Consider the following 22,333-nt stretch of genomic DNA (forward strand, 5'->3'; position numbering starts at 1 on the left):
ACTGGAAGACCAGTTTTCCCAGGGCAGTAACAATCTTCCCAAATATTCCACTAACGCAGTGGAATATTTGGGAATCAAACTTTAATGATCTGTTCTTGCTGGAATGGAGGAATTTCACCCACCGCCTTTGGTGGTTCAGAAGGAAGGCAAAACACAACAAATGTAACAGCCACATGAGCTGAACATCCAACAAAAAGAATCTACAGCTGGACACAAACATCAAGTCATACACAAATCATCATCATCAAAGCGTCTGTGACTCACTTTTTTACCACAAAAGATGGATTTCTTTGCAGGCAGTCAACTGGTATTAAACACCAAGAAACGCAATGTGCAGGCTATCCGGTGACAGTAGCTGTGAAGAGGCGTCAAGAGGACTACTGGGGATATCATAAGATCCATGGACCTTTTGAAGACCCCTGCAAAATTTGCTTCCAGTCAGTATAAAACTGCTCCTCAACAACAAAAACACTTCTTACAGAGGGCCTACAAGAAAGCTGGAGAAGGACTTTTTACAAGGGCACGTATTAACAGGACAAGGGAGAGTGGCTTTAAACTGAAAGAGGGGAGATTCACATTAGATATTAGGAAGTTCTTCCCTTTGAGGGTGCTGAGGCACTGCACAGGTTGCCCAGAGAAGCTGTGGCTGCCCCACCCCTGGCAGTGTTCGAGACTAGGTTGGATGGAGCTTTGGGCAACCTGGTCTGGTGGAAGGTGTCCCTGCCCATGGCATGGGGGTTGGACCTGGATGATGTTTCAGGTCCCTTCCAACCCAAACCATTCTGTGTTTCTGTGTTAGGACTCAAAGGTTCCCCCTTTTCCCCAAAATAGCAGATTCCCTCTCAAAGAGCTAGCTTTATACAGTTTAAGTGTAATAGTATTCGCATACAAGTAACTCCAAAACTAAACAGTGCAGCAAGCAAAAGAAAATAAGCTGTATGGATAGACAGCAACGAGGGGAAGAGGGAAACTGTACCTGTGATACTGTTCTCAGCAGATCAATTAATTTTCACCTTCCTAATGTAGATATACCTTTTTTGTGCAAGTCCCCCTGCAGGATTTGCTTCAGGAAGAGTCTGGTAGCAGGATGTGAACATTTGCGAACATAAGAAGTGGCTGATAATATGGAACAGATTAGAAACTATACTTGTAATTGAAACAGCAGGGCATGTCAGTTCAGCATCAAAGTTAGAATTTGCCAGATGTTAATGGGTTGGCTTGCAAAGAAACAAAACCCAACCCTCCATATGCCATATGATCCTTAATAACTGCAGCAGCTACATCATTGTTTCATGCCTTAGAATCCTCAACCACAGGGAAATAAAACAAACATCCTGCCCCAGCAGCATCTTCAGTGCTGCCTTCGACAAGGGCAGCAGCCACCCACAGGTAGGACAAGAAAGTTAAGACAAGTAACCGGACACTCACAAACAGCCACAGTGTTTACCTGCAGCCTTCTCCTACCTCTCACACCACAGTATTCCCCCAAAGTAGTCACTGCGGAAGAGGAACACACACAGTTAGAGTCACTGTTGCTGGTCACCATTGCCCTGATATTCTAACCACCTGCAAGCAAACTGAACCAGCTAAATTCTGTAATGTTATCTGTAATCCTGCAATATTATCACATCACATAGTAACTGTGACTGTTAAGCAAGCAGGTGGACATGAGTTACCAAGCACCTAGTGAGAACAGTCTGGGTCTGGATCTGTCACTAATTTTCTTTCTGAATGGGGGAGCAAGCAAAGTTATTGCACGATGCAGACAGCACTGTCTGCATTTCAGAAGAGCCATTGTGTGCAGAGAAATCTTGACTCAAAGCATCTTGAAATCATGAGGAGAATTTTCTGTGTTTTAGTATGTTTTCAATCAGGCCCATAGGGAGCATATCAGAGGCATTGCAAAATCTGTTGTTCTAGAAAAGAACGACCTTCAGCTTATTTTCTGGAACGCCTCTGCTAAATGCTTCACTGTCTACCTTCTTAATTTGTGTACATGGCATGGCACCATCCCTCCCGCCCCCCCCAGATCAGTAACATGATATAAAATGCCAGAACTTTGTGGTAAAGATGATCCACACACACAAATTTCACTCAATTCATTTAATAAAACCATTTTGTTAAAAACTGACTTAGTAATGATCGGAATTTTACATAGAAAATTCAGAAATTACAAAAATGACATTATATAATAAATATAATCTGAACATATGAGGAGAGTTAGACAAATTTGGAAGTACAAATTTAGACACATTTAGTACTACAGAAAACCTATGCAGAAGGGAGATCAGCTGTTCCTGAGTTAATCGCGTTTCTGTTGATGTTCTTCTGAGAAAATATAATTGCTGTGTAGAATATTCTCTTTCTACCTGAGCCTTTGCGGTAGGTACATCCCTTCTATCCATCCTGTGACACTGCTGTTACACTTATGCCTTCTCCCGACACAGTTAAAATGCTCTCCAAATGCCTGAGAAAGAAAGTATCAGAGGCCTAAAAGAAGTATGCCAGTGTCCTGTGAGCAGCCTACAGGTAAAACCCCAAACACATGCTGGCTAGCCAGAGATGCCCATCTAGTAGCTCCTGCAAATGCCAGGACTGCCACATAAAAACTTGCTGCCTTTCTTAGTCAACTCATTCTGCAACGAATACTAATGCTCCCTTGAGAGAAGTACCCTTTTACTTAACATACCATCACACCACCAGCAAGCCTCAAAAATTTAAGAGAGCGATGGCACGAGACAGAGTGAGAGTGAGCAAGAAGAAAGGGGTGGGAGGTGAGAAGGGAAGCGAGCAAGTGCACAAGAGTGAGAGAGAGCATGAAGGGTGTAAAAGAGAGTGTGAGCAAAGGGTACAAGTGAGTGTGAACCTTTGCAAGTCCTTCCCTTCCTATGGCACCCGAACCAGCTTTCTGACTCTGAGCCTCTGGGACCGTGGCCCACAGCTGCACAAGCAGACAGTGCCACAAGGCAAGTGACAGTCTGGATGGTGCCCAAGTTGGGGCAAGAGCATCTTCTCAGATGACTGAAGTGGCCAGCTGGTGCCTACCTCATCTACCAAAGTCCCTCAGGACACCTTCCCTGTTCTTCTGCCAGAACAGTCACTGCCACATCTCCATGGTCTGTATTTGGACATCATATTTTGAAGAAATTTCCTGCATGGCTGTTCCTAGGTTGTTCTATCAAAGTGCATCTTTCCTCTCTATATATACGCATTTATGTAAATTATTCCTTCACAAGGCTTCACAATATATCTGAAATGTTTAAAATCTGTACCTAATAAATATTACATGAAAATATTTTTACAGCATTTAAATATGAAACATATAAAAATATGATCACTGTAAGATTATGTCTTCCATTTCATCTTCTAAAGAACCAAGGGTCTGAACTCCTGGCTTTCTTGTAGTGTGTTGCAAATGGTGTCTGTTTCGGTTTCCTCCTTCACCAAAAAGCTCATAGTCTTCTTTTACTGTGACTTTACTTTTTTTATCAGCAAGAAGAGTATTACTGGAGTCCCAGTCTATGTCCAATGGTGTATTGTTACTTTTAGAAAGAACATTGGTACTGGCACTGCTTCCAAAGAGTTGTTCCATTAAACTGGACTTTTCCTTCTTAAGATTGAAATCTGCATTTTCCTTAACTTTTTCTTCTAAGTTGACACTTTTTTGAGTAAGCCAACTCGGCCTCCCTGATCCTTTCCCAAAGGAAGGTACATAACTACCAAATGTTAGCTCACCATCTAAATCTGTGGTCCTTGGATTTTGTTGCTTCTCCCCTTGTGCTCTTGTGGCATCATTGTGGCTGTTATCTGCAGGAAATCCATTTGTAACTTTCCCAGGAATCCCAAAGAATTGATCAGCTTTTTCTTTTTTCTCCAGGAAATCAGATTTCCTTGGTGTATTTATGAGTGGTGCTTTGGAAACAGATTTCATGTTTGTTACGTTTTGAGTTTCTCTGTCAATTTCTTGCATTTTAGCAAGCAGCAACTCTCTTTTTTGCCACTCTTCCAGCATTTCAGTGCTCTCTCTCTTGACTTCAGGTTTCTGGATTTCTGTCTCCATCTTTGTTTTCTCTTCTTTATCCAATAAAAAGCCACTTCCTTTTTTCATTGTGTCATATTCTTCCTTTTCCCACTCTGCAAGAAATATTTAAACATTATTGAAAATGTTCTAGCTTCAAAATGCCTTCAAAAGATTATTTTGGAATACTGCAAGCAAAAGCCATTGAGCTTTCAATTTGCTCCTCTATGTGTCATGTGGTTTTCCTACTGCAAAAATCAATTCTTCAGAAATTACAGCTAAATTCAAAACAGGTTCTCTGCTAAGATATAAACGTTTACAGCCATCTAACAAAGGGATTAGGACATTACCCACGTTCCAGCATTTTCAGAGGAATTTAACTCCTGCCAGTTGCCTTCCCATTTCCTGGGTTTGAGTGAAAATGAAAATCAACATCAGTGATTGTAATAGTTCTGACTTGCACAGCACTTTATTTTTCTTTGTCAGAACCACCCAAAAACACTGGGATCTGTGTTTGGGTGATTTCCCTACAATGGGAACTACTTCTGTGAAGCTTTCAGGCCGCAGAGTCATAGATAAATCCTTACCTCCTTCAAGCAGTTAACAATTTAAACTATACTGCACCTGCTGCAATCAGAAAACATCTTTACATCAGTGTTCTTTGCATCACCATTTGAATTCAGTGAGTGTCTGTGCAAATACCAAATGTCAGTTTGTATGGCTAAAAAGGGACAAAGTTGAAAAACAGTAATAAACTTCTAGATAGAACCTGCAAATACTTATGTGTACGAAAAAAGGGAAAGCTTCTCAAATATTTCTCTCTTCAAAATATTTTTCTGTCAAGACAGCAGGCATGTGTTTGGCCAAAAGTTGAACAGGACTACTTGGCCCCTTCACCATACTGGCATGCCTTGGACACTTCATCCAAATTTCTGACTGATAATTTTCACAAAGTTCCATGTTTTCTGTTGTACTTCAGAACAAGCTTAGAGAAATAACAGGATCAGTTCAATTAATATATTAAATACATGTATTTTTTCAAAAGCATATGTGAGCTGTGCACTGATGCCACTGGAGGTAGAAGATTTTTCACAGAATTTCTCTCTGAAAACAGGTATAGATTTTTATAATTCTTCCTTGTCATTGAGCATAAATGTTACTGTTCTTTAATTATAATCAAAGAAAGTATTTTAACATGACAGGATGCAGTCCACCTAAAATATACTTTAGATTAAGAGACTTACAAATGTAAGTCATTAAGATGTTGTGAAGTCAAATGAAAAAAAAAAATTGAAATATAATAGCAGAAATTTCTCAAATAGTCACACTAAATTATTCACTTAACCAAAGTGAAAAGAGAAACTAAAACTGCAAATGATACAAGAAAGTAGATATGTACTGAAAAAAAACACACTAGGAAAGAAGATTTATTCTACTATAGTAAAAATCTACTGCCTACCTCCATAACATCTAGCAAGTCAGAGATAAAAACAGCATTTACCTGCCATGTCATCCTTGTTTTGTAAAGCAAAATCTCAGGCTTCAGTACTTTTTTGTGGACAGCATTTTTTGCTGCTGCATACTTAATTGCAGCTCAGTACAGGGCACACATTATTCTACATCCTGCATTTCTTTCTGATTCTCTTTGCATAATGTAACTGAAAATAATTTTCCACTGTAGTGATCTCTGCAAAATCATTTCTCTTCTCACAAGAAACTAGCAGCCTTACTTGATTAGTATTCTATGGTGTATTTTCCAGCCTCCAGTTGCCTGTTTTCCTTACCATCAGGAAGTTTTTGAATCCTCTCCTCTAAAACCTGTATTCCCTGAAAACACTTCAGTTTCTCTTCTGTTTCCCTGTCCTGGTCTTGTTTGTTGAGGTCTGCTTTCTCCTTCCATCCTCTGTCTTCAGTTTCTTTTTCCTGAAATAAATGAATACAAAACTGAAACTGATGGGGGAAAACAATCAATAAAATAAATAAACAAGCAAAATCATATGAACTTCCATGTCACTCTAAAATCACATTCTTACTGCTAAACACAAAACCAAGCAAGTTTTCTAAGATAAATCAGCTTTGACAACCAGGGGTTTGACCCTGTAACCTTACTACTGATAGTGCAGCTTTATGCACCCAAACCAAAAGGCATAGATAATCAACTGTATTCCAGATTTCAGGAAAGTTGCAGCTCCTATGTTGTAAAGCAAAATTATCACTGTGTCAGGATAGTTCTCTTTAGGAGTCAGATGTTTTCTTTTTCACGGGCTTAAAGAGAAGGCTAGACCCCACCACCTTATTCTTTTAATAAGCAAGCAGTTAGTTACCCTCCATTTCCATGATCTGATCATTATACTTGAATGAGTGGGTTGTAGATTCAGACAGTTTCACAGTGGTACTTGAAGTTATGGAGAGTTAATTAACAAACAGTGAAAGAGAAATTTTTAATCTTGGCTGAAAAATTCAGCTAGTGAGTATACACACACATTTAAATGGAAGGAAGCTGCAGAAAAGATACTAATGTCAGCAGTAAAAAAACACTACTAGTAATGGAGAGCCAGCATAATCCAACATTTGGATACTAACTTTGCAGTTTGTGCCTATTTTAGAGCAAAATAAGCTTCTAGATTAAAATACACTTCTAAGAAATTTGAGAAATAGTTCCTACTTAATGAACAAAGAAAACATGACTATCGGCCAAAACAACTTTTTCCCTTCAAGTACAAGAGTATAATTCTCATTATAATCATGTAAAAAAAAAAAAACAACAAAAAAACTTCATAAAGAAATTGTGTCCAAGTATTTAAAATACTTGACTTACTTAGAAAACAGATGAAAGCACAAGCAGCCCAGATCTAATATACGTTAAAGCAACAGCCACACATGAACTAGAGAGGTTTACAAGATGACATACAGTTGGACTCCATGATGTGCATTTGGTACCAATTGTGTGGTTGTGTAACTCACACATCAAACTATATGTTGAGAACACATATGTTAAACTACATCCATAATTAGTGAAAGGATTTTGGAAGAAAGAATATAGGAAAGAAACAGCCATGAAAAAGCTCCAGTCCTACCAGGAAGCCAGTCAGGACCATCATCAGAGCATTATTTCTGACTAATAGTCCTAGACTTATGCAATCAGAATTTGTACAATTTGTACCAGAATCTGTGTCATTCTGAATTGTAATACCTTACAAATCTCTCTGATTTTAGCCTGAGGTCACAGAAGTATTAGCAATACTTTTAATGGTACTATTTTATAATAAAAAGAGAAATGGAAAAACAACAACAAAAATCCAACCATATTCACAAAGCTGGAAAAATGACAGAAGAAATACCAGCACTGTGACAATAAGAGGAAGTGTTAGATTTATGCATTGTGAAATAAATCTGGAAAATAAAAGAAGCAAGAAGCCATAATTAAGAACAAAGCAAAAAGAGAGACAAGGCTGTTGTAACAGATTGCTCAAACAAGCATTAGAAATGAAGAAAAGGAGAGAAAACCAAAATGAAGTTTTCAAAACTTAAAAAAAATGTCAGTGGCAGAAAAAGAAACAAATTGAGCGCTAATGGTTACCAGCAAGAGATAGATTATGATGAACTGTCACAAAAATGGAGTATGACATTTTTGGAAGCTGAGCAGAATGCTTTCTAGATTATATTGTCTATATATTCACATTTGTATATTTACACATATTTTCTAAAATATAAGCTCTGCATTAACCATTCAGTTATAAAGAGCAAGTCTCAGATTCTAATGGCACTCACTATTTTAGGAAGAATCCCTTCTTTCTTGCTTACTGTGCCACCACGGACAAGTTCCGACTCCGGAAGTAATTCTACTGGGGAGAAGTATCCACTGGTCTGTACTCCTTTTGTGAACTGTGCTCCCGTCTTATTATTTTGATTGCTGGCTGTAGAAAATACAAACCGATTTAATCACTTGTCCTACTATATACCTATCTGTCATTTGTTATGATTTGCAGCAAACATAAAAGAATGTCTTGGAGCCAATGGAAGTGGAAAATATTGACAAGTAGCACATAGTTGTTTTCAGCATCTGTAAAAGCTTATTTCAAAAAAATTGCATGTATAACTTATCCTGAAAAATAATAAAAACACCTTAAAGCTACTCCTAAAGTAACTTTACAGCAGCATTACAGTATACTTTCTATCTGTCAAAAAATCCCCACAAAATATCTCACTCCTCTTACTGCTTTTCACAGAAGCTACATGTAGAGAAGCAAACTCGTAAAATTAAAATTCAATTCTTTGCATCTTCGCAATACATACACTTACCTCTGTGGAATGACATTTAAAAAATCTGAACCTAAAATAGAATAATAGTAGAGTATCCATCATAAAATGAGCAGCAGGCAAACTGTTTGAAATGCTGGCATTAAATATTTAAACCAGTCCCATAAATTCCTGCTTCTTCTGACAAGCAGATTCTACAGATCCAATGAAAATAGTCTAAGCACACACACAGACACACATACATACACACACATATTTATGTCGGTAGCATAAGGCTTGAGGCTGCTTGTCACACTAGAAGAAATCATTGCACTGATACTTTTAGATTATGTTCTGGGACATATGTACTTCTTGAGAGAAAAAATGACTATAGCTCATCTGACAGACAGTAAATTTGAATTAGCAAAAAGGAAATAAACCCCAAAATATTCATAGCAGTGAAGTTACTATTTTTAAGGACTCTGGAATTATTGCTATGTAGACATTATGTATGATCTATTAGAGAATTTACTAAACAATCTCCCCCTCCTCCTTCACCCAAGGAGTATCTGCTATGAAAGGAGTTAAGGATGCTATTTGATGAAGTTCCGGGTTTTAGTTCTGCTTCAGTTACCAAAGAATCAAACAAACAATGTGCTCTTTTTTGTAATCAGCGCTGTGTTGAAAGCAGAGCAAAAAAGTACACATTCTTTAACAAGCAGTAGTAGAGTCAGTCACTGAATGGATGAATGACAGAATTTAGTAGACTAATTTGAAGTGTCACTATTAATTTTTCTGCCTTTATTTGCTTTACAGAAGTTACCTCTCTTTCTCTGTATCATATCAATGTCTTTTCTTGGTGATAGCTTCAACATACGATTAGCATATATATTTTTTGCTTCAAGTTCTCTTTCTTTTTCCTGTGAATGAAAGAGAAAGATATAACACTGAGTTACTAACATTTCATTTACAAGTCATTAGCCAAGCTGCATAATAAATTAAAACACATGTTGCAAATAGAAACAGAGTAAGGCAATCGATAGTTACATCCAACGTTTCAAGGAGAACAATCACATTCCTATCCTGGCTTATGCTACAAGCAAGCAGAGAGAAAAGTCATTAGCAAAATATTAAAGGGTGGTACGAAAAAAAAAGGGAAAAAAAAGCAGCACATGTGCAGTGAAAATAAAACTAAATGCTAATGCTTCCATAGACATGAATGAGACAATGTATATATATATTGCACAACTGAATTTTCAGTATTGTAGACTTAAGTATTTTGATGCTAGCAATGTTACTTGTCTTGTTTTTTTTTCTAAAGATAACTAACTAGGTAGAACATAACATTTGCAGTCCTTACATTCAGAATTTGGGCAACAACAGGGTAGGGGGGATGCAAATAAACCTTTGCACAAATTTAATAACACACAAATACATTAAATTAACCTTTACACAAACCTACTGTAATGCAAGTACATTAGCAACATAAAGTACTTCATATGCCTGCAAACTTAATTTTAAATTCAAGCCTTCAAAACCTATTTGTCCAGTAGATCTTGTGGTTTAATCTCAATGCTTGGCCATGTACTCGATCTTGTTTTTCTTAGCTAGTGCTAACAATAACGATTAACATAGAGACTGTAGGGTCAGAGCACAGAACATTTCAATTTAAAGCACAAAAAGAACTCACATGTGGGATATAATTAAGTACACATCAGAGAGTGCAGTCCCTGGTAAACTATTCAAACCTGACTGTAGATACTTACAAAGATAAAATGTCAGAACATGGTTAGCAACTTGTATTGCTTCACATTTTACCTTCAGCTTCTGATTTAGTTGATGAAGCTCTTCTTGGAGAACTCTGTTTATTTCTTGAGCCTCATAGATCTTTTTTTTCTTTGATTGTAACTCTCGTTGAAAACTGCTACTACTTAATTCAAGACCTTTTTCCAGATCCTTCAATTAAAACACAATAGTATTTTTTTAGTAATTGAATTACTTTAAAAGAGTAATTTTACATTACTTCAATAAAATTACAGTAAACCAATGTCTTGGATCCTGATATCGACTCCAGCATTACTGTAACACTGAATACATTAAAATCCTTAATCCCAACTTTGAGGAGGCAGACAAAGCACCTGCAGATGCTGCAGCTCATCCTTCTGGAGCACTGAGAGGTGATTTGAGGAGATAATGTGAACACAGACTACTTTCTGCAAAGCTCTTGGCACAGTGGACCCCCAGATCTCCCAGACAAATCTCATACTGATGGTTAAGAAAAAAAAAAATACCTCCCTGAAAGTACAAGATTAGAAGGAAGAATACAAGAAATAATTTTTAACCTTTCTACTAGGACTAAATTTGTGATTGTGATTTCCTTTACACTCCCTTATCTTGCAATAGCTGTTTTAAGTGAACCTGTGATGATGATAGAAGGAAAAAAAATGTAGAAGAAAATCCCTTACTTTTTAGAGCATGATTAATTTTAACATTATCCAGTACTACAAATGCTAAAATACCTGATCATAAAGCTACAGATGCCAGATGGTGACACTATGGGGTGAAGTGATTTGGGTAACTCAGCAGTTTATATCTTGGTATTTTGGGATTTATTTTATGAAAGCTTAGTTTGCAGCTTAATCCTTTGGATTTCCAGATAAATTATCTCTGTAATATGATTTAGGTTTAATTACTAATATATACACCAAACTGCAACACCATTTTAATGACCAACATAATTTTACCTAAAAATAGTATTGTATACAACTACCAACAGTTTCATAGTCCTAACACAATTATGTTTAAACAAGATGATTTTTTACACATTTACAATCTAGACGTGTTTAGACATTTACAAAAATGTAAACATTTTTGCTGAACAAAATTAAAATATATTGCACAAAATTCTTAAAATGGATGCCCAGAAAATGTTCTAAAGCTCATTTGGGTATAAAAAAAATTGCTGTAATTTTGTTCAACTCACTTCTCAGATGTGCAGAGTAATGGACAATCAAACACCACATGAATGCAGTTCACAAAACTGAAAAAGAATAACTATCTGTATTTTTCTTTGAATTTTAGTGTACAGTTCCCTAAATACCCAGATTTTTTTTTAAACAAATGCTTCCCCTCCAAGAAGAAAAATGAGATTGCACAGAGTTTTCTTACAGCTGCATGCATTTCTGAAACATTATTACTAGTTATAAAAACACGTAAAAGCACAAGCCCATAGTATATATTGACAAAATACGCTTCATTTTTAAACAGCAATTTGAATGCCCAGCTACCAAGTATGTAACTATATCATCACCTTGGAAATTTACTTGATGCTACTTACCTGGTAAAAAAGAAAAAATGCAAAAAAGAATGATTTTCTATTTAGTACACAACTGTAAAAAAACACAATTCATGAAACTCATGATGGCAACCTGTTGCAGAATTCCTTACGAAAACAAAGTCGGCTCACCTTAATTCTTTTTTCACTGTCTTCTAGCCTGCTCTCTGCATAGGCGAGTTTCTTTGCCAGGTCATCTCTCTCAGCAAGGTGCTTATCTGCAGACAGCTTTTTCAGTTTCTGCAAGGCAGTTTTTGTTCTGTACAGTTCATCTTCCGAATCTTTCAGCCGTCTTTCAGTCGCACGTTCTCTCTCTTGAGATTTCCGTAGACGCTCCCTTAATATTCTAATCTCATTGTTGTGCCGAGCAAGAAGCTGAGAGATTTCGTTTTCTGTATCTTCAAACTTATTCAAGGCTTTCTCCTGCCTGTGCTGAAGCCTCTTCAGTACCCTGTTTTCTTTCTGCAGCTCATCTAGTTTGATGTGGAGTTCAGTCAGTTCATTTCGGAGCTCATTGATTTTCAGCAGCCTAGCAGAAAGAACTTTTTTTGTAACAAGATCTATATCTTTCGCAGGAGAATCCCTTGTGCAGCTCTGTGAACGGAAACCCCACCGTGTCCCTCTTTTGCTTGGTGCATATTTGGAATCCAATTTCTTTGTGGCTAAGAGAGGAAAAATAAAAAGCATGTTTAAGACAATGCAGTTTGTCTATTCAGACATCCTGCTTTGAATAAAGCTCTGCCTGAAACAATTTTACAATTTTACTTAACAGAGACTGCAGCTTTCCAACCAGACAATAAAAGGCACATATACAACAGACTTATGCTCCTTCTGATAGATAAAAAAAAAATGGTAATTTATGTCTGTGATCTACTGGAAGAGATAATATTTACAGCCATCAATACAGGACCATTGTAAAGTAATCATCTACAAATTGTATCAGAAATAACAGTCATGTTTTGTGAACGTTTGAAATTGTTTATTAAAATATTTAAATACTATATTCTTCTGCATACAATATTATCAAATGCTTTTAAAATGCTACCAATTAGCTGAGTGTTAGCTAGTTGTGTCTTATGCAAGATGTAATTCTCTCAGACAAATGCAGCAGTTTTTTCAAATCCAGCTGCCATGCTTACAGACAAAACAGCAGATTTCAAAGGCTCAGTGCAGAAAGTCTCCAAAGCAAAATTACAAATCCCATGAAAATTCAGTTCTCCCCTGAATAATTTATTCTTGTATCACATGTTATTTTCACACAGTATCCTTATTTGACTACTATTATGCATCACTTGCATTCCTATTTGATATTATTATTAATCCCATAGATAAAAGCTAAACATTTTGGTTTTATCTTATTTGCCTCTCAAGCCACACTCAAAGAATGAAGCATATAATCTACCCAAAACACCTCTTAAAACAACTGAATATATAGAGTACGTAATTTATTAAGGTACGTCAGCATTTAGCAGAACTGAACAGCAGCAGCTGCAGCTTATAATTTAGGCTTGAAAGGTGAAACTTAGCAATAGTGCAGTTACTTCTACATAGACAGTGAGTGTGACAGCAAATTCTTCCTCCCCTTTGGTGCTTACCAAATAGTTTCACCAACAGAATAGAATAGTTTCTATTCTACAGAGAATACTTTACAGCAAAAATAACAGCTTTAAATATCTTCTTATAATTTCCTCTAAACATTTTCCACAAACACTAATTCCTTTTCTGCTTGATGCTCATTTTTTCCACAGCTTGGTCAAACAAAAGAAGGTTGGTGTATTTTGGTTCTACGATGTTGTTTGGTTTATTTTTTTGGGTTCTGGGGTGTTTTTCTCCTTTACAAAGAACACTCATGTCACATTCAGGTGTGAAAAGATTATCTAATACATGCACTGCAGAAATGATGTGACTCCTATCACTAACTAAAGGAATTCCCATTAACCCTAGACTTGCAGACCATTCGAAAACTTATCCACACTTAGGACAGAACAGACAGAAAATTCCCATACCAAGTCTGCACTTTTGACCATTTACTTAAATTGGGGAATAGTGTCTTTCAAGAACAACATGACATTCACAATACCTTCATGTAATAGTTGTGTTCAATTCTGGCCAAATAATCAAAGAACTAGTCATTCACTTGCCCCCTTCAAATTAAATGGCACAGTGGAGCTGCAGGTTTTGTTTTCCAGACAGCTGACTCATGCCTACTATTGAGAAGATGCTGCTTCTCAACGTAGAGAAGCTTGGCAAAATACCAGCTGCACCATGACACCAACACTATCAAGAATCTGAAGAGTTACACTCCCTGGGCAAATTCTAGATCGAAGGTCTGACCTTCTGGTACACTCTAGATCATAAAGTTGAACAAATGATTCAGATATTATCAAGCACTTATGAATAAAATAGAGTACTTGCTCAAGTAAGGCAGAATATGCTCTGACTTCACCAGAAAACGTGCAGTTATTTATAACAAGCTTCCAAAGTGGGTCAGAAAGGCCTCGCATCCCTACTTCAGCCCAGGATCTCTATAACCATTCTCTCCCTTTTTGTAGAGATGTTCACTTCCCCACATTCTCAATCAAAAAAGCACCTTATGTAGGTGAGGTGTGTGTCAGGGAGCTCAAAGTGGAGCTATTTCATCTCAAATCAGATATTTCACCCTCAAGTAAGGACTTCTGAATTTCCACATGAACCTAATTTTCACCAAATGTATTTTCTCTCTCTTACTCCATTAGTGGTCTTTGTTTATTTGTTGAAAGTACACAATATTACACTGTAAAGCTTGGTCAATTAGACTTCCACAAGAGAGATATCTTTAGGGTATTTTGTCAGAGAAATTTTAACAATCATCTCTCTTTTACAGGCTGCAGATTAAGGCCATCCTCTGGGTCCTTGGCCTCAAGCTTTTTGTCAAAGACAAAAGGAGTGCATCAGCATGTTTCAACAAAACACTAGCATACGAGCCACGGCTACTTGTTAAGAAATACACGAATCATTCTGAAAATCACCAAAAATCCTCCTTACTCAGGAATAGGCTAATTTCAGTTTTTAACACAGAGTTGCAGTTTACCTGCCATCTGTAGCATAATTCACATGAACCTTATTTGTAGATTCTCCTAATGATAGTTTCCCACTTTTCTTTCAGTTTTCAAAGATAATTTACTCTTGGAGGCAGTTACAAAGCAGCAGTTTCTGTTCTCTACCTACCTTGGTAGTGCACAAGGCTGTCTGAAGTTTGTGTTTTGGGATCTTTTTTTTCTTGGCTTGTAGATGTTAGTGTTGGTGACTGATCAGATGAATGAGATGCACTACCTTCATCTGAATAATAAGAGTCACTATTTTTATCTCCATCTGATTTCCTGTCATATTCAGAATCTGGGCTCCTTAGTCTTTCTCCCATTTCTCAGATTTAACGGCTTTCCAGATTTTTCTCAAAGACTGCTCATTTTGACACAAAGGATCTTTCAGTTGTACAATGACAGCAGCTGGATTATCTCCTTGGGTTTATCATCTTCACCTCCAAAACATGAGATCTTTGCAGTTTGGTTCAACAAGCAGTAGTTATAATTCTGAATGCATTTTTCTGTAACAATTTAGAGAGCGAAAAAGGAAAGTGAGAGTTATTTTTCTGTTTAGTTACGAAAAGTAAAAAACTGTAAATTACACAAGACTCCTATGGCCTTATGCTACATGCTGGACTGCATTAGCCTTATTATTTATATGAAATGTGACAGACACCACTCTAGGAATACCACTAGTATTACACTCAGAGGTTTGAGGCACTTCTTCCCTGAAGGAGAAATCAGTAAATTAACACAGCTAAATACAGAATAAGAAATTACTCCCAGGTTATAAAGAGGGGAAAAGAAGTATTTGGAAATCAAAACAGAAGTGAAAGTTCGATGCTACTCAGGAAACCAAATTAAAGACATTTGAAAACTTTTTAACCAAAAGAATTAACAACTTATTCATGTTACTAGAATTGAGGTATTTGCAGAATTTTACTAAATCTTCCATATCTCAATTTCTGACACTCCAATGATGTCAAATAATGGGTTTGAAAATCAGTTGTCCCATGTGTCTGGAGGACATTCTGTCCCTAACTGCCAATCACAGTCTCTGCCCTAGAAAACACTCTTGTACCTTACAACACCTAGTGTTTCATGCCTTCAGGAACTGGCAGGAGTACACGCATTGGTGTCATGTGCTTTATAGGAAAATGCAAATGTAGCCTTTGGGGTTCTTTTATATCTTTTTTATTAGGGTTTTTTATGTCTTTTGTCTCTCCCTCCACTCTTCACAGTGCTCAAGCTTATTTCAACATCTATCTTCCTTCAGTCCAACTTCAAAACATCAGTGTTTTAATGGATGTATAAACAGGACTTGCATCAGAGCCCAGTAATTTTGCCTGTTGAATGACATAAGCTCCTAGCCCATTTCTAAATGGTAAAGCAAACTACACACAAAAAATTGAGCAGCTTTTAATCAAAACTCCTTTATACATATACATATCACATACCTGTAAATAGCTGAAAAATTTTCACTGTATTATTTCCTAGTAAAATAAACTTAGCATGCTTCTCAGCCTTCTACTGTCTATATATGCAGAATTGCATAGCCAAGCAGATCAGAAATGTCAGCTGCCAAGACAATTTTCATTACAAATTCAAGCTTTCTGGCCCAGTTCACTGTTAGCAGAACAGTCTCCAGTGACTGGAATCCATTTGCCTTCATAATCTATACAGAAGGAATTAGAGGAATAAATAGCCCGACAGAGTTCTAAACTGGGAAGTTGCTGGGAAATTAATACTGAATTATTTGGAAGAGAGTATTTTTTCTTTACTTAGGGAATAACTTTCCAAAATAATGGTTTCTAAGCACCTAAATATTATCAGTTATTGTGAACATTCAAATGATAGGTAACAACTGTTTTTCTTCTAAAATAATGCAGTTATTAAATGTATTTCTTAAGTATATCCCTAACCATAACTGTCTTATCTTGTTTGTCTTTAAGACCCTCAGACATGTTCTTGAGCACAAAGCTTAGATCATGTAGGAATACCAGAACATACTGGGGTGCAACTCTGCTCCCAGACAGCTCCATCCTAAGTCCCAGCTTCACAGACATCTGTGCAGAATGTGTATTATTTTGCTCCTTGAAGAGCACAAGCCCAATTGAAATACACGCAGAGTTCTGGAAACAACCTGCTCTCTAGAGGGTGCACTGACAAACACTGTTTCAGCTCTGTCTCTACAGGAGACTGTCAGGGAATGCAAAAAATACAAACTAAAATATAAACTAATATATTTAATTGTCTAGCATCTAATGCTACATTTATAACAGACAGTAATAACATGTACTTATTCTATGCAAAGTATCTACAACTCTTGCAAAAACGCAGCATAGAGGGGTAAAGGAGGGGTGACTGGAGGGGTGGGAAAGCAAACTGCAGGACAATACTGGGCCCCTAAGCTGTAACATCTCACCTGTGCTGGTCATCAATGGATGCAGTCTTGGGAGCTAGGTAAAACCAGCCTTATAGACGCATAGAAAAAAGAACAAGTACTCAACACATGTAAAGCACACCACATGTAGTAAATTCAGGTGTAATGTGGAACCATGAATCAATGAGTAGACTAAACCAGAATAAAACAGAATAAAAAGGTGCACAGTGTGTTAATAAGCATATAAAAATGAACCCAAATGGACCAGAGCAAGAAAGAAGAAACCATGACCATCCTCTTCTTGCCTTGGAAGGATTTGGGATGTTGATGTAACCCCGCTGTAAAGTTGAAGCAAGTCAGGTCCCAAAGGGAAAGTGAGTGGGTTAATATAACACCAGGTTTGCATCTTTAGCACTGAAATTGTACATAGCTTGAACTGTGTTAGTATCTGAAACAAGTCCTTGCTTAGACAATTCAGATTTTAATTAAAATAACAATTACTGGCTCTGCATCTGAAATGTATTCCCTATTTTGCTCATAACAACATGCTGAACAAAACAAAGTGGCAGAATTCAAGCAACCTCATCTGTTACTCGGATGCAAGGCTATCCCAGGGCCACATGTGCCATCCAGAGGAGTCCTGGACTCCTGGAGTGGGCACATCGCTGTTAGAGGCACCACCACATCTACAGGTGTTAACCTAGCCCTGTGTGGAGGCAGAGATTACTCTATAGGACAAATATCTTCAACAGTGTAGATGTAGCCAAGATACACCCAGATTTTGTCTGCCTTCAGGACACAGAAGAACAGAAAGAAATCATTATGCAGACTTTTTCTTGAAAAGAAAGGAAATTTGAATGAAAACAAATGTGACTGCCTTTAGGGAAAAACATATATGCCTACAGTTCAATCATCAGTATGTCTAATTATATATATAAAACAAGAACACTCACTTTCACCTACTGTCTTAAAGCTGATCAGTTATTTTATAGTCCCATAAGTGCTCACTGAAGAGGCAATAATCTTTTTGAAGACTGCTTTTCATAACTCATTGTATTTAAAACAGACAAATTGTAAGAACTGGATATTCCCTGCTTTTGAGGATATTTTCCTAAGCATCATTTTGACATACAACAACATCAATGAACAGTAATTTCTGATGCGTTCTGGAAGCACTTTGAAAAGCAATGGACTGAAAACAAATTGGAAAAGGTGAACCAGTAAAAATCTCCTTTGAGGAATGGCCAAAACCATTTTCTGAATCATCAAATGGTTTTCAGTTTTAGAAATTGGTAATAGTATCGAATTTTCCACACAAAATAAGAAACCTTTGCCCATCAAGACTTGCCAAGCTCAGTTTTCGACCTCTTTATTATGTAATTTGATTAACATAAAGAATGTACATCTTGAGGACAAATTAATCACTGGGGTATTTGAGTTTAACTTCACTTAGCCTATGAAACACTTTGTTTCATTGACTTTTCAATTGTTACCAACTAGTCTGAGCTGATTATAAAGGAAGTTCAACTTGTGTAAGAGCCACAAAGATACCTATTTTCTCCTGGCTTGTTTAATAAGCTTCTGAGGAGTCAAACATTAGCAGTGGGTTAGCAGTGGGTCTACTAAACTCCACCACCACCAAAACCCCAAGCTCCTCCCCTCAAATATGCCACACATGCTTTTGGAAGCCTAATGCATCAGTACAGAATGGCTGAAGTAAATCTGGGACTTGTACAGACTTCAGAAATAGTTTTGTTTTCAGAATTTCATACTCTTTCACTTCTATCTATTGCTATTACTTACATATCTTGTATTGAAAACATGCTCATTATCACAAGAAAACAGTCAAGCTGTAGGTCACTGCAAAGGATATGACAGGCAAAACAGAGAACACAAAATATCACCAGTGGTGACAGAATACTGTCCCCCTATCAGTCCTATGTCAATCACAGAAATAGAAATCGAACTACTGGATTACAGATATTAAGCGACAGAGAGAAAGGAAAATTACTCAGTAATTCTTCCCTCACAGAACACCCAGAGCTTACTTCTGTAATACAAGCCTTATGAAACTTTTCAAATTCTTTTCAGTCTCAACACCCTTCTGATACCAGAGGAAGCAAGATGCTTTTACTGGTCACCACATGACACTTCCCGAGTACAAATGCTGACCTCTAACGGTCCAATCAGTTTTTCCACCTCTTCTAAGAGAGCGACAGCACAAGAAAGAGCCAGCTTCAGACAAATACAAAAGCATGAATCCAAACTATTAATGTGCTGAACTTATTAAAGAAGAAAGAATTACTTTAAATTAACTATAACTTTGTCTCCCTCCTCTCCCTCTACCCACATTTTTCACATCCAAACACCAGAAAAGAGACTTACTTGTATCACTTACTTGTATCACATCAAAACGTATTCACCTATGAGGCTTTACTGAGGAGCAAATACTCCTCAAAAATATTAGGGAATCTTTCTGCACCTGCTGACTTAACTATATGTATTTCCTCTAGGTTTATCAGCTTTTGGTGAGTTAAAATGCTCTATGGTTTTAAAAGCCAATATTAAACATATCTGACAGTAATATTTCAGAGCTACTTTCAGCAGCAGATCTGAAAATGAAAAGGCTGCTGTAAGCCCAGGTCAGAGATGAGAAAACAGCAGTCCGAACAGGTAACATGCAGGCCAGTCCTACAATTAGGAGAAGATACGATGTTTCTTAATCCTAAATCAAGGAGGCCCATGCCCTCGTTCATATTCCCACCTATGCCTCTGCTGAGTATGGATTTACCTAGTTCAACTCAGCCATTCCCAAAGTGTGAAAAAGCGACTCTCCTGCACTGGGGAGAAGTATATATCAAATCTATTATTTTAATGAACACTTTTAAAACAACTACCTGCACGTGAGAGTACGTTTTAAATGCAATAACTCTACAACAAACGACTTCTCAGGAAGGCACTGATCAGTTGCGGCTCCGCGTACACCGCTTTTCGGAAGGCCTGCTGCCCGACACTCACCGGTGCGGGGCACAACACCCCTCCTCCGCGGCCCCACCCCGCCGTTGGGTGCCCGGGTGCACAGACGCCATCCCCGGGGCCGACTCTCGCGGCACGGCGGGATCGAGCACCACGCGCTCCCCAGAAGGCTAAGTCCGGGCCCAGACCCGCTCCCACAGCCCCAGGCGCATCCCCTCCACACACACCCTCACACCCCACCCCGCTCCTGCCCTCCCCTCCCCTCCGCACCCCCTTGCCCCGTCCAGGCCCCGCTGCTCCCGGTACCTCCCTGCCGGACGCGGTGGCCGTTGCCACGCTACTCTTAAAGGGGCCGCCGCGGCGCGCGGGGACTATTGACAGCGGCTGCCCCAGCAACGGAGAGGACAAAGGAGGCGGGCTCTCCTCATCAGCCATTGGCTACCTGCGGCGGCACGCTGTGGCTGATTGGTAGAACGGCAGGCGGTGGCCGAAGGACAACCAGAGCCCATTGGTGAGAAGCTACACCCCGGCTGCTGATTGGTTGAGACTCTGCCCCGGAGACGTGAAGGGGCGGGCTCTCGGGCGACGCATCATTCCCGTGATGCTCTGGCGGCGGCGGAGGGCGTCTGGTGTTGTCTTCAGTCGTGTGGTGTCCTCGAGCTCCCGCTCCGCCCCTCTTACAGGCTCCGAGACTGCTGGCGGCACAGTCTAGTTTTGTAGGGACGCGTGTCGAAGCAGGCGTTAGTGCAAAATCATACCTGTCAGGGCCTGGGACGTCATCATTCCCCTGCACCCGGCACTGGCGAGGCTGCACCTCAAATCCTGTGTTCAGTTCTGAGCCCCTCCCTACAAGAAAGACATTGAGGTGATGGAGCAGGGCCAGAGAAGGACAACAAAGCTGGTGAAGGGTCTGGAGAACAAGTCTGATGAGGAACGGCTGAGGGAACTGGGGGCGTTTAGTCTGGAGAAGAGAAGGCTCAGGGGGACCTCTACAGCTACCTGAAAGGAGGTTGTAGGCAGGTGGCGATCGGTCTCTTCTCCCAAGTAACAAGTGATAGGACAAGAGGTAATGGCCTCAAGCTGTACCAGGGGAAGTTTAGATTGGATATTAATAACAAATTCTTCACTCGGGCATTGGAACAGGTTTTCCAGGGAAGGGGTGGAATCACTGTCCTGGAAGTGTTAAATAACATGTAGATAAGGCCCTCAGTGACATGGTTTAGTGGTGGCCTTGGCAGTCCTGGGTAGTGGTTGGCCTGGTTGGTCTTAAAGGTCTTTTCCAGCCTATGATTCTGTGACCAGAGAGATGCCCAGGGGTGAAAGCAGCAATCTACTAACACCCACCACGTGATATTGAGCTGCCCTTCTTGTAACTCCTCTGAGGAGTGGGGTTGAGGGAAGCCTTAGGTGGCATGGGGCAGTTACTGTCATCTGCCGTTTGGGAATGAGGCTTTGGGACAGAGGAACATCTGGGAATAATGACTGATAGGGGTGAGAGCAAAAGGAAACAAAAATACTCTTTAAGTAGGATGGGAAGATAGGTGAATAACCAATGTATGACAGGTTTTATGCATATCCATCCATCTATCTGTGTGCACTCTATGTGTGAGGTAATTTAAAAGCAAAACTACCTGAAGCCAAGAGGAAAGAAAAAAGCAAACCAAAAGGAATAGTGTCAGATTATAATATACCCCAGAACTAAAAGCAAAATGGATTATACTGACAGAAGCATAGAAGTACTGCCTGCAGCTAGCAAATAAGCTTGAGTCCAAAGGCAGGTCCAAATTAACAAGGCTGTTGTGTTTTATTCTACAAAGAAATAAGAGCGTTTCCAAACCTTGGCTTCTGTTATTCAAAGTCACTGCTATTTTCTTTCTGGAGAGAGGAAGGGAAAAATGGACAAACAACAGATCCTGTTTGCCTCAATTAACTTACTGATGAAAGTGACATAAGAATTCGGGTGGAGAAGGGTAAAGCAGAGAACATTTAATCCAAAAGTTATAACCTGCCTGCACTGGAAGGCATAAATGGGATGTTCCTGAGAGGGAAACAGATTTGCAGTGGACAGAACCATCTCTCCACAGTCCTGAATGTTCAGAATAAACACTGAGTGACCACTCAATGAAAATAAAAGAACAGGAGGAAACGACAAGGTACCAGTTCTGTCAACTAAGGTAATATTTTCAGGCAAAAAACCCTCACCATCTTCACAATAAAATACAAGGAAATAGGTGAGAAAATACAGTTTTAATGCACTTGAAATTGAAAAATTGCCATCTCACCAAAATATAAATTCTGGGAAAAATGGTATCCGTTTCAAT

The 22,333-nt window shown here is 38.7% G+C and overlaps 1 protein-coding gene across 5 annotated transcripts; it reads right to left on the bottom strand.

Moving 5' to 3' along the window:
• Nucleotides 1-2,088: 2,088 nt before the first annotated feature.
• Nucleotides 2,089-20,459, bottom strand: LCA5 (lebercilin LCA5). Of its 5 annotated transcripts, none has more exons than XM_062608252.1 (8): nucleotides 20,319-20,459; nucleotides 14,799-15,174; nucleotides 11,724-12,253; nucleotides 10,076-10,213; nucleotides 9,081-9,177; nucleotides 7,790-7,935; nucleotides 5,803-5,941; nucleotides 2,089-4,134 (listed from the first exon to the last, which is right to left on the bottom strand). In XM_062608252.1, the coding sequence occupies exons 2-8, from the start codon at nucleotides 14,989-14,991 to the stop codon at nucleotides 3,335-3,337; spliced, it is 2,043 nt and encodes a 680-aa protein (XP_062464236.1). In that variant the 5' UTR covers nucleotides 14,992-15,174; nucleotides 20,319-20,459; the 3' UTR covers nucleotides 2,089-3,334. The 5 variants fall into 5 exon arrangements, with proteins under 5 accessions (XP_062464236.1, XP_062464238.1, XP_062464235.1 ...); XM_062608254.1 differs by lacking the exon at nucleotides 20,319-20,459 and adding an exon at nucleotides 19,967-20,196 and having other exon boundaries at nucleotides 7,823-7,935; XM_062608251.1 differs by lacking the exon at nucleotides 20,319-20,459 and adding an exon at nucleotides 19,967-20,194.
• Nucleotides 20,460-22,333: the final 1,874 nt, after the last annotated feature.

The sequence above is a fragment of the Pezoporus occidentalis genome, unplaced genomic scaffold, assembly GCF_034315485.1.
Source record: "Pezoporus occidentalis ecotype Australia unplaced genomic scaffold, CSIRO_AGI_Poc_V1 ctg13, whole genome shotgun sequence".
Classification (NCBI taxonomy): Eukaryota; Metazoa; Chordata; class Aves; order Psittaciformes; family Psittacidae; genus Pezoporus; species Pezoporus occidentalis.